The 13,708-nt window shown below is 42.0% G+C and overlaps 1 protein-coding gene across 1 annotated transcript; it reads right to left on the reverse strand.

Moving 5' to 3' along the window:
* Nucleotides 1-201: 201 nt before the first annotated feature.
* Nucleotides 202-13,708, reverse strand: LOC311144476 (SH2 domain-containing protein 3C-like). Its single transcript, XM_084180500.1, has 12 exons — nucleotides 13,637-13,708; nucleotides 11,694-12,477; nucleotides 7,517-7,556; nucleotides 5,660-5,788; nucleotides 5,150-5,565; nucleotides 4,891-5,009; nucleotides 4,055-4,530; nucleotides 3,862-3,977; nucleotides 3,521-3,692; nucleotides 3,256-3,367; nucleotides 2,835-3,041; nucleotides 202-1,611 (listed from the first exon to the last, which is right to left on the reverse strand). The coding sequence occupies exons 1-12, from the start codon at nucleotides 13,653-13,655 to the stop codon at nucleotides 1,436-1,438; spliced, it is 2,766 nt and encodes a 921-aa protein (XP_084036626.1). The 5' UTR covers nucleotides 13,656-13,708; the 3' UTR covers nucleotides 202-1,435.

Below are 13,708 nucleotides of genomic sequence, written 5' to 3' on the forward strand. Positions count from 1 at the left end.
GCCTTTCACGCTGCGCCTTGGTCTGACCCGTCCTTCAACGAACGTGACAGCCATGCTCATAACAAAAATTATCGGCCTCCCTCATCTTAAACGGCACCGACCGCCACTGCAAGGTAAGCACATATGATGACAATAAAATTTGACTGTTGGTCTGATAACAACTTCCTACTGTTGACTTCGTATGATAAAGAAGACATGTTCCAACACCAATAAATGATTTTTATTCAATTATATTACAACATTTCTGTGTATATCTGTTTTATAGCACCTATATAGAATGAGGGTTTATCATATGGTCAGGTCAGTCAATATATCCATTACATTTACATTGAATACATGGACAAATAGGCTTGGATTACAAACATATCATTAAATAATTTGCACCTTTGGAACTAAGATCAGTGCATTTTTTTTATAACTGACCCTATCAAAGCATGTTCTGATGTAATGGCAGCTTGATCGAATTAATGATCAAATACACTAATGCTAAACATAAGTTAAAGACACATTTTTGTGAATAGCACCATAAGTAAATATGTATTGCATAGTGATGTATACAGTATCATACATGATTGAGCAGTAGTGGTTGGTTTTCTTGTCTCTCATCACTGATCACAGAACTAGGACAACAAATACTAGTGGCATTATTCATTTTAACACTTTCCCTACATATCTTACAAACATATTGACTTATAATAAGTTATAAGCAAGTAAATGTTCTGTTTAATGTAAGTAATGTTAGAGTATAAGTTAATGTACACACGACAGAGTTTACTATGATGTGCTAAATAGGTTTTGAAATGCAAGTCTTGATTGACCATGAATATTACCTGACTGAATGCACTCTTTGCACTCTCTGTGTACCATGATTAATGTAACAAATACAATTCCCACTTAGTGCTACTGAGCAAAGAACACAATTTCCTTCTTGTTATAAGCTAGTTAGTCTCATAAGTAAGGCGCAGCCTTCATAAGCAGGCTTATTATAACATACAAGAGCAACATTTATTGATACTGGCAAAGACATGACCAAATCTACTTCATATTATTCTCTCATACATAAGGCACAGCCTCATAAGCATTTCTATAATGGTGGTATTTTATATTGAAAGGAGCAGCAACAACCTTGGACAGGCCATATGCAAACAGAGCATGATTCTCTGTTTACTATTTCACAGCACAAGTCTGTGTAATGAAGCACATTTTTATGTGAAATGATAAAGCAGCATCAGTAGCCTACCTTATTACACAGAACCATGAACTTAAGCCATCTCATAGCGCCTCTTAAGAGAACCATAAAGAAAAAGAAAATGTCCTGACTCAGTCTTCCTGGTACAGCCATGTCAGTTGAAACTGAGTACGTGACTGGAGTTGCTTCTCATTTCAAGAGACAAAGGCAAGATAAAGACCCATTCAAGTCCAATGAGGGTTGGGGTTAAAGGTCACTGTGCTGAATGGGGGGCTCCAGTTTGTTGGACAGGGCAGTCAACACCTGGTCAAACTTGGTGTATCGCTCTGCCTGGTTCTCTACCGCCCCCCGACTCCCCCACAGCAACCTCATCTGGAACTCTGTGAGGAAGAGTTCTAGAACCTCAGCTTGCTCCTGGAACCCTGTATGTCCACAACAACACACAACAACATAAAGAAATCACCATTAAAATCTAATTCATACATATCCAACAACACCATGAATATGGTGTTCATATACGTGGTAAATTGTGTTGGTGTCGTGGTGGCAAACTTTTATGAAATACTTAATATCACAACATATATTTAATCTGTATCTCAACATAGATTTAGTCCACATCTCAACATGGTTGTAGTCTGTATCTTGACATGGTTTTAGTATGTATCTCAACATAGATTTAGTCTATAGCTAAACATAGTTTTAGTCTGTATTTCAACATAGATTTAGTCTGTATCTCAACATAGTTTTAGTCTGTATTGCAACATGGTTTTAGTCTGTATCTCAACATGGTTTTAGTCTGTATCTCAACATGGTTTTAGTCTGTATCTCAACATGGTTTTAGTCTGTATATCAACATGGTTTTAGTCTGTATCTCAACATGGTTTTAGTCTGTATCTCAACATGGTTTTAGTCTATCTCAACATGGTTTTAGTCTGTATCTCAACATGGTTTTAGTCTGTATCTCAACATGGTTTTAGTCTGTATCTCAACATGGTTTTAGTCTGTATCTCAACATGGTTTTAGTCTGTATCTCAACATGGTTTTAGTCTGTATCTCAACATAGATTTAGTCTATAGTTAAACATAGTTTTAGTCTGTATTTCAACATAGATTTAGTCTATAGCTAAACATAGTTTTAGTCTGTTTTCAACATAGATTTAGTCTGTATCTCAACATAGTTTTAGTCTGTATTGCAACATGGTTTTAGTCTGTATCGCAACATGGTTTTAGTCTGTATCTCAACATGGTTTTAGTCTGTATCTCAACATGGTTTTAGTCTGTATCTCAACATGGTTTTAGTCTGTATCTCAACATGGTTTTAGTCTGTATCTCAACATGGTTTTAGTCTGTATCTCAACATGGTTTTAGTCTGTATCTCAACATGGTTTTAGTCTGTATCTCAACATGGTTTTAGTCTGTATATCAACATGGTTTTAGTCTGTATATCAACATGGTTTTAGTCTGTATCTCAACATGGTTTTAGTCTGTATCTCAACATAGATTTAGTCTATAGCTAAACATAGTTTAGTCTGTATTTCAACATAGATTTAGTCTATAGCTAAACATAGTTTTAGTCTGTATTTCAAGTTTGTATCTCAATATAGTTCTGGTGAACATAGTACAAAGACCTACTCCCACCCTCTTACCCTGTAGTTTGTTCTCTGCGTTGGAGCAGTAGTTGCCCCCCAGTTGTGCCATGGTACGTGCCACCGCCAGATGACTTATCACCACATCCATCCCCGCTTCCACCGTCTCCCACGGCTCCGCCCCATCTGCCATCGCCACACTCTTCTCCAGGAGGGACAGGAGGGGCACCACGTGGGGGAAAGATGTGTTGGATAATGCACAGCTCTCTAAAAAAGAGAGGAGAGGAAGAGGTCAATTAGGCATTGCATTGGACATACAGTATACTCTCACTAAGGTCAATGTTTGCATTCACTGCTCTTAAGGGGTGAGACAATGGGTGTGTCAGAAATGGCACCCTATTCCCTAGGCTCTAGTTAAAAGAAAGAGACTATTTAGGGAATGTAGGCTAAATGTAATTGGGGAGAAATTAGAATGAAGTACCTTTCCCATCGTTCATGCGCTTCATGAAAGGCTTCAAGGTTTTCTCATAGAGGATAGCGCCCTCTGTGTGTCGCTGGCGTAACACCATCCACGTCTGCTCCAGACGGGAGATCTGAGAGGTAAAGAAGATAAATGCTCATCAATGCACTGATCAATATAACTCATGCTTTACCTCCCCTAATTGTAAACTGCTCCACATACTACAGTTACAGTAGTTATGTATGAGTAACTCTCCAGTTCCAATGCCCATCCATATGTGCTGTACCTGTGGCAGCTCTAAGGTTCTCATGATTGCGGCGAAGCCAAACATGTTGCCCAGGTTGCTCTTGAGCTCAGCAGCCATTTGGATGGTTTTGTGCAGCAGGGAAGCTCTCTCCTCAGTGCTGCCAGTACAACCCAGCACATCCACAGCTAGCATGATGGACATGGTCTGGAACCTGGATGATAGGGGGATAGTCGAGGTGCAGAGAAAACAGAGACTTTACAAAGACTTCAATTAAACTGGTGAATTTATAAATACAAGGAAGCTGACACAGACACAGCAAAAAATCAGGAAAAAAACCAAAAAGCGTGTAAAGCAATGTGAAAAGTAATGCCAGTCCTCACCTTTCCAGCAGGTCCAGACGGAGTTGGTGACCGTGTGGGAGGGTCAGGAGCTCCATCCCAGAACTTACACCCATCTTCCTCTGCATCTCCGGAGTCACGTTCAATATCCTGGCGACCTGAGGACCAGAAACATGGTAAGAAAAGGATGTGTTTGGGTTGTACAATGAGGGAGTGTATGTGTGTGTGTCAGTACCATGCAGTCAGCCTTGGTGATGTGTTTAGCCGCTGTCTTGGCATCCACCTGGGCTAGCAGCTCCTTGACCCTCCTCAGCACCCCCACCTCCAGGGGCCTGTTCTCCTTGGGCATCAGTGGGGACTGGTACCTACTAGGCCGGAAGGCAGAGGCTGTTTCCACTATAGGGACCTCATACACATTCTCCTCCTTCACAGGGTCTACAACACTCAGACCCTCCTCTTCCGCACACAGCCGCTTCACATAACTCTGAGCTGGTGGGGTGGCAGGACAGAGCTGGCTGTAGCTGCTATCTGTGTCTGGAATCAGATATATGTGGGTTGGGGAGGCCTGGACTCTGGTGGTCTGTTTTGTGTTGTTGTTGGGGGAGGGTGAAGGAAAGGGTTGGGTCCTGCTGCTGGAGCGTCTGGAGACAGATGGAGAGGGAGCCACCCCTGGCACTCTGATGACATGTGGACTCCTGGGCTGCTGGTTGACTTCAGATACAAGCAGAGGAAATTCCTCAATAATGAGTTACACAATATCACACTATGTCACACTTCATCCCCCTTCTCCTCTCCCCTGTATCTATTCCCCAGGTCGTTGCTGTAAATGAAGATGTGTTCTCAATCAACTTACCTGGTAAAATAAGGGTAAACAATTAAATAAATACAAATGTAAGTATATTATGTCAGTCCTTTCCCATGGAGGTTTTTTTATTTGAAACGTAAGTCACTGGGAAGCAATTGAAGAGTTGTTATGTGGCACTCTCACAGTGCATATCTTTGATCTTGTGAATGTAGTGCTGGTGATGTTTTGCTGCACAAAAACATCCCCATACGTGTTTCTAAACTCACTGATTGGTGAAGGGAGTGGGTTCTCTCCAATAGGTGAAGAGGGCTGATGGATTTTCTCAATCTGATCCAAGTTGAAGCTACAGCTCCTGACTGCCTCCCTGTGGTGAACAGTAGAAGGGCTGTAGACACACACACACACACACACACACCTTTAGTCAAAATCAACAAACTATATTTGAAGCATAAATTCACTGCTCACAGCCAAACTGGTGTTGTATTCAAAAGAACAGATGACAGTGCAGATGAGAACAAGTCTCACCTCAGCGGGCAGATCTTGTCCATCACATTCCCACTCCGGCTCTTGACCAGAGCCTCTTTCTGACAGGAGGGAGAGTTCAGATAGCCCTTGTGGTTGGCCAGAGTGAAGGCTGCCTCCAAGTAGTGTAGTGGTAATGTACGATTAACGGGACTGTGGATCTGAGCCCCACTCTGATGAGTCAAAACCATCCTGTTCCCCACGTAGAAGTGAACCAAAGCAGGCACGGAGTCGAAGGCCTCTCCCTCCAGGGTGTACTGGACCCGGGTGTAGGTCTCACTGGTCTGAAGCAGGACCTTGCTTATTAGGAAGTGCAGGGTGTTGTGGTTCCAGCGGCTGGTCAGCACATAGTCTTCCAGGCTGGAGAGAGAGTCTCGGATGAGGAAGTCACCATGGTGCAACACCAGAGTCTCTGACACCTGCCAATCAAAGACACATCAGTTAAGGAGAGCTAGAGATGATTAAGAATGTCATGCGTGGGTACGTGCGTTTGAGGGAGCAGGGGAGCCTCACCTCCCAGGGGATGTGTCCATGGTACCAGCCGTGGCTCAGCAGGTTGCTGCTGCTGAGTTTCAGCTCCTCCTCCAGCTCTCTGCGCAGCTTCTCAGATGGGACGTCCAACCAGAACCTCTCCTTGGAGAACTTAAAAGACATAGGAAGCAAAGGTAAGACGTAGAGAAGAGATGAAAAAAAAAATCTACTTCATAACCCCTGTGAAACAACAGTTATCTACGTAGATTCAGCACCAGACAGTGGAAACAAGTCACTTTGCAGCCTTTCCACCGGTTAGTCTGTTGTGAAATACAGTAGATAGAGTGAAGCAGGGAAGGGTAGAGAAGAAAAGTTGGGTATTCCCACACTGGCATTTCACCAGAGCGCAGTCTTGGGCAGGTTGTTGCGGTAACGTTATTGTGTAGCTTAGCCATCAGTCAGCCAAGCTCTGTCACCTCTTTACACACAGTCTCCCAGATACAGTAGATCAAGCACCCTGACCCTCCAATCACCACTTGTTTAAATGTTTCTTGGAATTCATTTTAAATGGGCGGATCTACTGGTCCTAACGACTGTTCCCTTCTCAAGCCTTCGCCTACAGTAGGTGACATGTTGTTTTCTCAAACAAAAACTTTTCCCTCTATTGAATGGTTTGTCCCATGGGACCTTGTGCAAATCAGGCTGATTGGCATTGGTCCAAAAACACTTGAAGAGACCTACAGACCTAGAACTCTCATGAATACTTTGGATTTAATTAATGACATACCGGTTTGTTGCATCAAGATAATTTCGCATTTCAAGGAGGGAAAGTGTTATTTTAAATACAAAAACAGTTAAATATAATGTTTTTTAACCCTTATTTTACCAGGTAAGTTGACTGAGAACACATTCTCATTTACTGCAACAACCTGAGGAATGGTTACAGGAGATGAATGAGCCAATTGGAAGCTGGGGTTGATTAGGTGACCATGGTGGTATGAGGGCCAGATTGGGAATTTAGCCAGGACACCGGGGTTAACGCCCTACTCTTACAATAAGTGCCATGGGATCTTCAGTGACCACAGACAGTCAAGACACCTGTTTACCGTCCCATCCGAAAGACAGCACCCTACACAGGCCAATGTCCCCAATCACTGCCATGGGACAAAAACATTTAGACGAGAGGAAAGAGTGCCCTCCAACACTACTTCCATCAGCATCTGGTCTCCCATCCAGGGACTGACCAGGACCAACCCTGCTTAGCTTCAGGGGCAAGCCAACATTGGGATGCACGGTGGTATGCTGCTGGCAAGTGTTTATTTAAATTTTTATTTTTTGGGGGGGGGGAGTAACTCACTTTTCTTTTATTTCTTTTATAAATGTTATTATTTTTTACAATAGTATTTTTATTGTACTTTTTTTTATATATATAATTTTTTATATGTAATATATATTGATAAAATAAAGCATAAAATTGTATGGTTGTCAAGTTAGAGAGGATCCAATGATAACAAGTGAATGTATCTGAATTCCTTCAGTCTTTCCCTCTCCACTAGGCATAACCAGTCATATCCAGATCAGGCTCAGTTGCCCACAGTTACCCAGTCAGCTCTAAACTATTCCTCTGGAATGAGCAGGCTTCCCAACTCTTTTATGTCACCGATCCTAATTCAATTAGAGCTTGACCGCTGCGCACACTGTGATCCCCACCACAGTTCTCCTGGTTCCACACAAACACAGCAAGAGAGGGGATTCTAAAAACAACACACTCTATAGGAAGTTTTGCCATGCTAAGCAGGCTCCTCTGAGTTTTATGTTCGAGAGAATGTCTCAAAAGAACCATTTATAATAAAAATATCCATATTAGATTAGTAGTGAGGAGGAGGTAAAAGATCTTACCTTCACATATTCGCATTTGCTATCAATGGGATCCAATTGGCTGGAAGAGAGAGGGGAAAACATCATGTTAGAATGGAAATATATGTTCTTCATTGGGATGACACAGCATTCAGGGCCCTGTCCTCTGTGTATGTACTTCCATCCTCTATGTGCCTCCACTAGGGGAAATAGGCCTATTACATAACAATCTAGTAGGAGTTCAAATCTGCAATACCTTCAAGATATGTCCTAATATGACAACTCCCAGCAACAGCCTGTTACATTAAACAAAAACTATAATGGAAGACGTGAGGCATGTCAGGAGCTTTTGAAAAGTGTTACTTTGGACTTTCTGTTGTTCCTCAGCCAAGAGTGTAGCTACAAGAGTACTGTCAAGAGACATGACCTCTTGTTCCCATGAACTCAATCTCTTTAGACACACACACGCGCGCGCATACACACACACACACAAACACACACAGCTGCTCCTCGTCCTCCCCCACATACCATTCTTCCCCCCTCTCTTTCCTTCCAGCTAAAGATACATTCACTAACAAACACACATATATGGCCCACAGGGGTCTCAAACTACAATAACACAGACTGAGATAATGATGACAAAAACCAGCAGCAGAACTATCTTTCATTATCTGACAAGAAGAAGAATCTGCAGACTTATTTCCCTTTTTCCTATGATGCTTAATAAAGCCAAGCTCCTCTGACTGCCATTTCAGTTTGAGCCAAGGAACCTCCCTGTTCAGTACTTGGCCGGATGGGTTTCCCTAGATGAAGAGCCATATTTACAGCATAAACTAACGTCATCCAACAGTCATGAGGCAGCTGTGTATGGGGGCGACACACACACACACACACACACACACACACACACACACACACACACACACACACACACACACACACACACACACACACACACACACACACACACACACACACACACACACACACACACACACAAACCCACACACACAGCCCCTTGATGTGGGTTGTGGCTCAAAACAATAATAAGCATCTCATACATTATGACCTGCAAACACTTAACATTGTACACTGCCCATATACATAAGGAGTACACACTAAGTAAGTTATGTCACGGATTATGATAGAGCAGTGTCACTGTCAGGAAAATTGAGGAAAGAGAGAGGTTTCACAGATCACACTCATGACTATGAAAGCTATATCCTTTGAGTGAGTCTAGAGTTTAGAGCTTTACACTAAAGACACTTGACCAAAGCCGCCTCTGCCTATACGGAGACTACGCGCTGAGCGTAAGGCCCTGCGGCCGTTAGGGGAACCTGCCACCCCTGTTGCAACCAAATCTTGCAGAGGACCCCCAAAAGGCAAGAGGGGGCTTTGCACTTGACAGAAGAACATGATCAGGCAAAATTAATCACTATTGACAAGCTGTCTATTGACCTCAGCATAGAGAGTAAAATGACCCCTGATCTGCTTCCATACTTCATCTATACCAGCGGCATTTAGCTCAATATTGTTTCCTCTCTTCTATAGACTAACAGGCAGTGGAATCCCGGTCTGCACATAATGTCTAGGACAGGGTTCCCCAATATGCAGCCCCACGGGTGATTTTTGTTGTTGGACATTTCTGCAAAATAACCAGCAAATTAGCTCAAAGTGATTTTAATTTAGGAAATCTGTTCCCAAGTATTCCCATGCATAAATAGAGAGGCATATGTGATCGCATCCCAATGTAATCAAGGTTTTAAATTATTATTTTCAAATACTATATCTGTTTGGGATTCTTGTGGTAAATTTGCAGTGCAAAAATTATTTAGAACTATGTTTCAGACCCGACCATCGGCTCAAGGAAAAATCGTCCCACGGCTGAATGTAATTGGGGACCCCTGGCCTAGGGGAATGTCAGGGAACATAAGGTCAAGTTCAACTGGCTGAGAGATCAATCACTTCCACTAACTGTTAGGACAATCAGAAGTCAGTCTGGACCATAGACTGTATGGTCGCCACTCACTGGACAAAGAGCACTGGCCAGCCTCAATAATAATGTCATCCTTTCGCTGAAATGCAGGAAAACGTCCAAATTCCTTAAGCAATACACATTACATAACCCATTCCCCCGCTCCCCAAATGACAAACAGCCACTATAGGCGAGGCTACCATAGGACATTAAACCTAGAGCTCACTGTCCGAAGCTGAACATTTCATGCCAATATGGTTTATTAATGTTTCATAAGAAAATAGATGTATTCATGTATATCAAGATATACTGTGTGGCAGTAAGTCACTTCAGGACATCATGCAGCTATTGAATATAATTAACTCGGATGCATTAGTTGTTTGTGCAGTGTGCAGGCTGAAGGCTGCAACTGCAAGATGTTATTACAATGTAACAAAATGACATTAATGCAACATCTGTGAATGTTACAATGTCCAAAACATAAAAACAAACCGTTTACAAACGAAAGTGCTCAGAGAGAACATGACTAAGTTATGCAGTCAAGGCAATAAACAACCTATGAACTAGAATCTGAATTTATCCATCAAACGTAGATCCACCATGAAGTGGTGGAATTGTGTTATCATGAGAAATATAGAAATCTGACCTTATTCCCATGGTAGTAAATACTCGAGACGGAATCGAACCGTAACCTATAGCATGAGTTTCGCACATCTCTAGCAGTCTAGGATCTCAAGTCATTGCGCTGAACTGAACTGAAATACATGAGGAGCAAAGGCTGCTCCCGTCCACGCGCTGAGCGCAAAGACAGTGCAGGGGAGGAACCTTCAGCCCATGATTATTATTGTCGGAGTCGAATTATCGTTTTGCTATTCTACAAGACCTTTCAAATGTAGGCTTATGGGCACATCCAATTTTGAACACGATTAATTATACGTCCCACCTCGAGAAACAGATACACTGTCAAACCAAGTGTTCAGGATCTGAACACTTAACTAAACACTTTTCTGTAACACTTCGAGGGGGTGTTGTTTTAACACTGTTGGGTGTAAAGCCATAGTTGCATATTTCCCAGCATGCCTTTTAACTGAATGTGACACCCATGACTGTGGTTGTTCCATTCAATTATTTATATTCCTGGAGCCTTCACCAGGTGACTGCCTAAGTGAACGTGTTTCATTTAAAAGTAAATCCTTTATGACCACATATACATTTCATATGGCCTAGTAATCCTCAATATTGTGGTCAGAAAATCCTGGCTCATTGGCCACATCAAACTCCTCATGCCTATTGGAATCCAGCCAGAGGGAGGATATCCAATAATTGGAATATTTTATCACCCACAACCTGCACTCAGAATGCCTGCTATGGTGAAGGACTTTTAAAACAAGACTACCTAAGCCATCTAAACTGGAACAACCTTCTCAGTAAGTCCAACCCCTTACATATTGGATTAGTTTAGAAAAATGTAAGTTATTTATCTTTGTATAGTATAAGATAAATTAATCAATCAATTAATGTGCATGAAGAAACATAGATATTAAAACAAACGATTCTAAAAATCAACCTGCAACAAAGCATGCAGGTGAATATGATAATGGTCCCCTCCAAAAATCATTTCCACTCAGAGAGTTAACAGAAATGAACTCAACACAGTCGCGTAGCAACACCACGCGATGGAAAATATTTGTTGAATCAAATGTCCTGTTCCGTTGTGCTGAAATGTAGGTAAGGTGACAGACATTCCTAACACTGATCTGATTAATAGGCATGGCATTTCTAATGACTGAATGCACTCTAAACAGGACGATGGGAAAGTAAACACTAGTGTTTAAAATCTGAACACTTAGGAGATACAGGCGTTTTCTTGGTTGGAAACTCACTGGAAAAAGCTGACTATCATGTTTAGTCTTGCATTCTAAACGCGTGTGTTTAAGGTGAGAACACTTATTGGCAAATCGAAATGCCTGATGTTTAATTTTTATACATGTCACATGTTTCATGGTTTTACAGTGTAGGTTGGCTAATGCAACTTCACTTCAGACCACTTTTGCAGGATAACATATGGCACTAGAGTACAGTCATTCCATTCTTCAAAACCTATGTCTGTCAGTTACAAATTCTTGAATTCAGAGATACAGATAACATTTTCGATATTTTCTTTGAAAAATAAATATAAAGGCTACAGAATGTATCAATTCATCTCACACACATCCCTTGTGTTGTGATAAATCAGTTTCTCACCAGTCAAATGTCTCCATCCCCTGTGAATCTCCCAGAGTCCTGCTTTCATCATCCTGTGTCTTCTCCTCTGTATCTCTGTGGACCACCTCTACAATAGGGTCCATCACCTCATACAAGTCCTTGGTAAGCGCTGTGGGTGACACTGGGCCAGAGTAGTACTGAGTGCTCTGGGAGGAAGGCATAGTGGCAGGGTCAGGCACACAAGGATTGGTCCTGGTCCTGGCTGCATTGACCCCTGAGTGGTCCTCACTTGTCAATGGTGGATCTTGATTTCCTGAGGGTTTATTAAGTGCTGAGGTCTTGGGTACCTCATATGAGCCTTTACGGGATGGCAGTGTATCTGTGTCACAGCTGGGTGAGGGAGAGTGGGTGGGGGCCTGAACCACTGGCAGTGTTTTCCCTGTAAGGCCACCAGGCAATGGTTTCTCTAAAGAAAAAAGATGGGCACTAGACAGGGCACTCAGAAGAGGAGAATCTTGTACATAGTCCCCAGCTTGACACTGGCTCTGCCCTCTACTGATCTCACCTTTGCTACTCCTTTTTTTATTTGACCCCTTGCTGCTTTTCTGCCTCTCCTTTCGAGGCACGGTACCTACGTGTGTGTACATGTCACTGGAGCGAGCATAGCCTGGACTGTGGAGGCTGGTATCCATGTCATCAACTGAGTTGGCCCCCAAAGTTGTGTCACTGCGGCGCCCATCAGGCTTTGAGGTTATCTTGGAGTCTGTCTTGTCTGATGAACGACGGATGGAGAGATTGGACAGACTTTCAAACCACTTGAGACCTGGGGAGAGAAAGCTAGATTGCCTTATTGTATCCACTGTTGCCTTGACTCATTTGATATTCTGATACATTGGTGTTCTGTGGTACAGTATGTGCTTGAGATTTCTCTCTTAATTTTTATCATGTGAAAAATATTATTTGTTTACTCTCTGCTCAATAATGCCTGGAATGTTTTCACATGCAAGCCGAGCATGCTGAATCCCTCACCGGATTCATTTCTGAAATGAGAGCTGAACTCTTTGGTTGTTTGATTATGTTTCTTCCCTGGGGACCCATTAGAGCATGAAAACGTGATGCAGGCATATTGAATGCCTCTAGCCTGCCTCCAGCTAAATATAACGAGGATTCCTCAGGGGTTTTTGAAAGGAGTGGGAGAGGGAGAAATTGGGGGAGATACAATAGAGGAATACTAAAATGTTCCTTACGCTAGTCATTTATTTACTTTTCAGAGACAAATTAGGCCAGAGGGTGGTGTACTCTGGACCTGAACGGCTAGCTTTGGCACTGAGAGAGTTATCAAGGGAAACTTGAGGAAGTAGAACTATAAGCATGTTATTATGCAACAGATGTAGCCTACTATCTGATCAGGATTTTAATCTTCAGCACAATATTAGAGAGATTTCCTTTACTCAAATTATTTTCAAATTATGTTTTTGGTCCTGATGGTCAAGTTTAAATGACATAATGACCTTTTACTGTCGTTATACACTTCAAACTACACACACACACACAAATACATGACCTAATCCCTAATACCAACAAACATGCCTTTGTTGTCTATAGAAGGCTGGCTTGTCTTAGTAAGAGTTGGTTTTATATTGTATGCCATCGTCAGTCTCCATTTAGTGCTCAATTGAGATGCTATTTGAAACAAAACAATGAGCCATCTATGATTTTGTTTACAATAGCATATAAACCTGAATAGTGTTTTTATAAGTGGAGCAACAGCAGACAATGAGTGAACTGACAGAGAAACAAGAGTCAATAGAACTCATTCATTACAAATATTCACATTAAGAGATGAGGAGCATCCTCCCTTTCCCTAACTCTGACTCATAAAATAGCCAGAGCTCTAGGATTGTTGCATTCTGTGATCCTTCTTATTATATACTGTAGTATTGATTGCGAATGAGACATTTATTAAGAAAAACAAAACTTACTCAGTTTTCGTTTGCTCATGGTTTGGGATAGGTTTAGAGGTGTAAGGATACAGTTCCTATTATCATCCTTGT

The sequence above is a fragment of the Coregonus lavaretus genome, assembly GCF_964263955.1.
Source record: "Coregonus lavaretus genome assembly, chromosome: 17".
In the NCBI taxonomy this organism is placed as follows: domain Eukaryota; kingdom Metazoa; phylum Chordata; class Actinopteri; order Salmoniformes; family Salmonidae; genus Coregonus; species Coregonus lavaretus.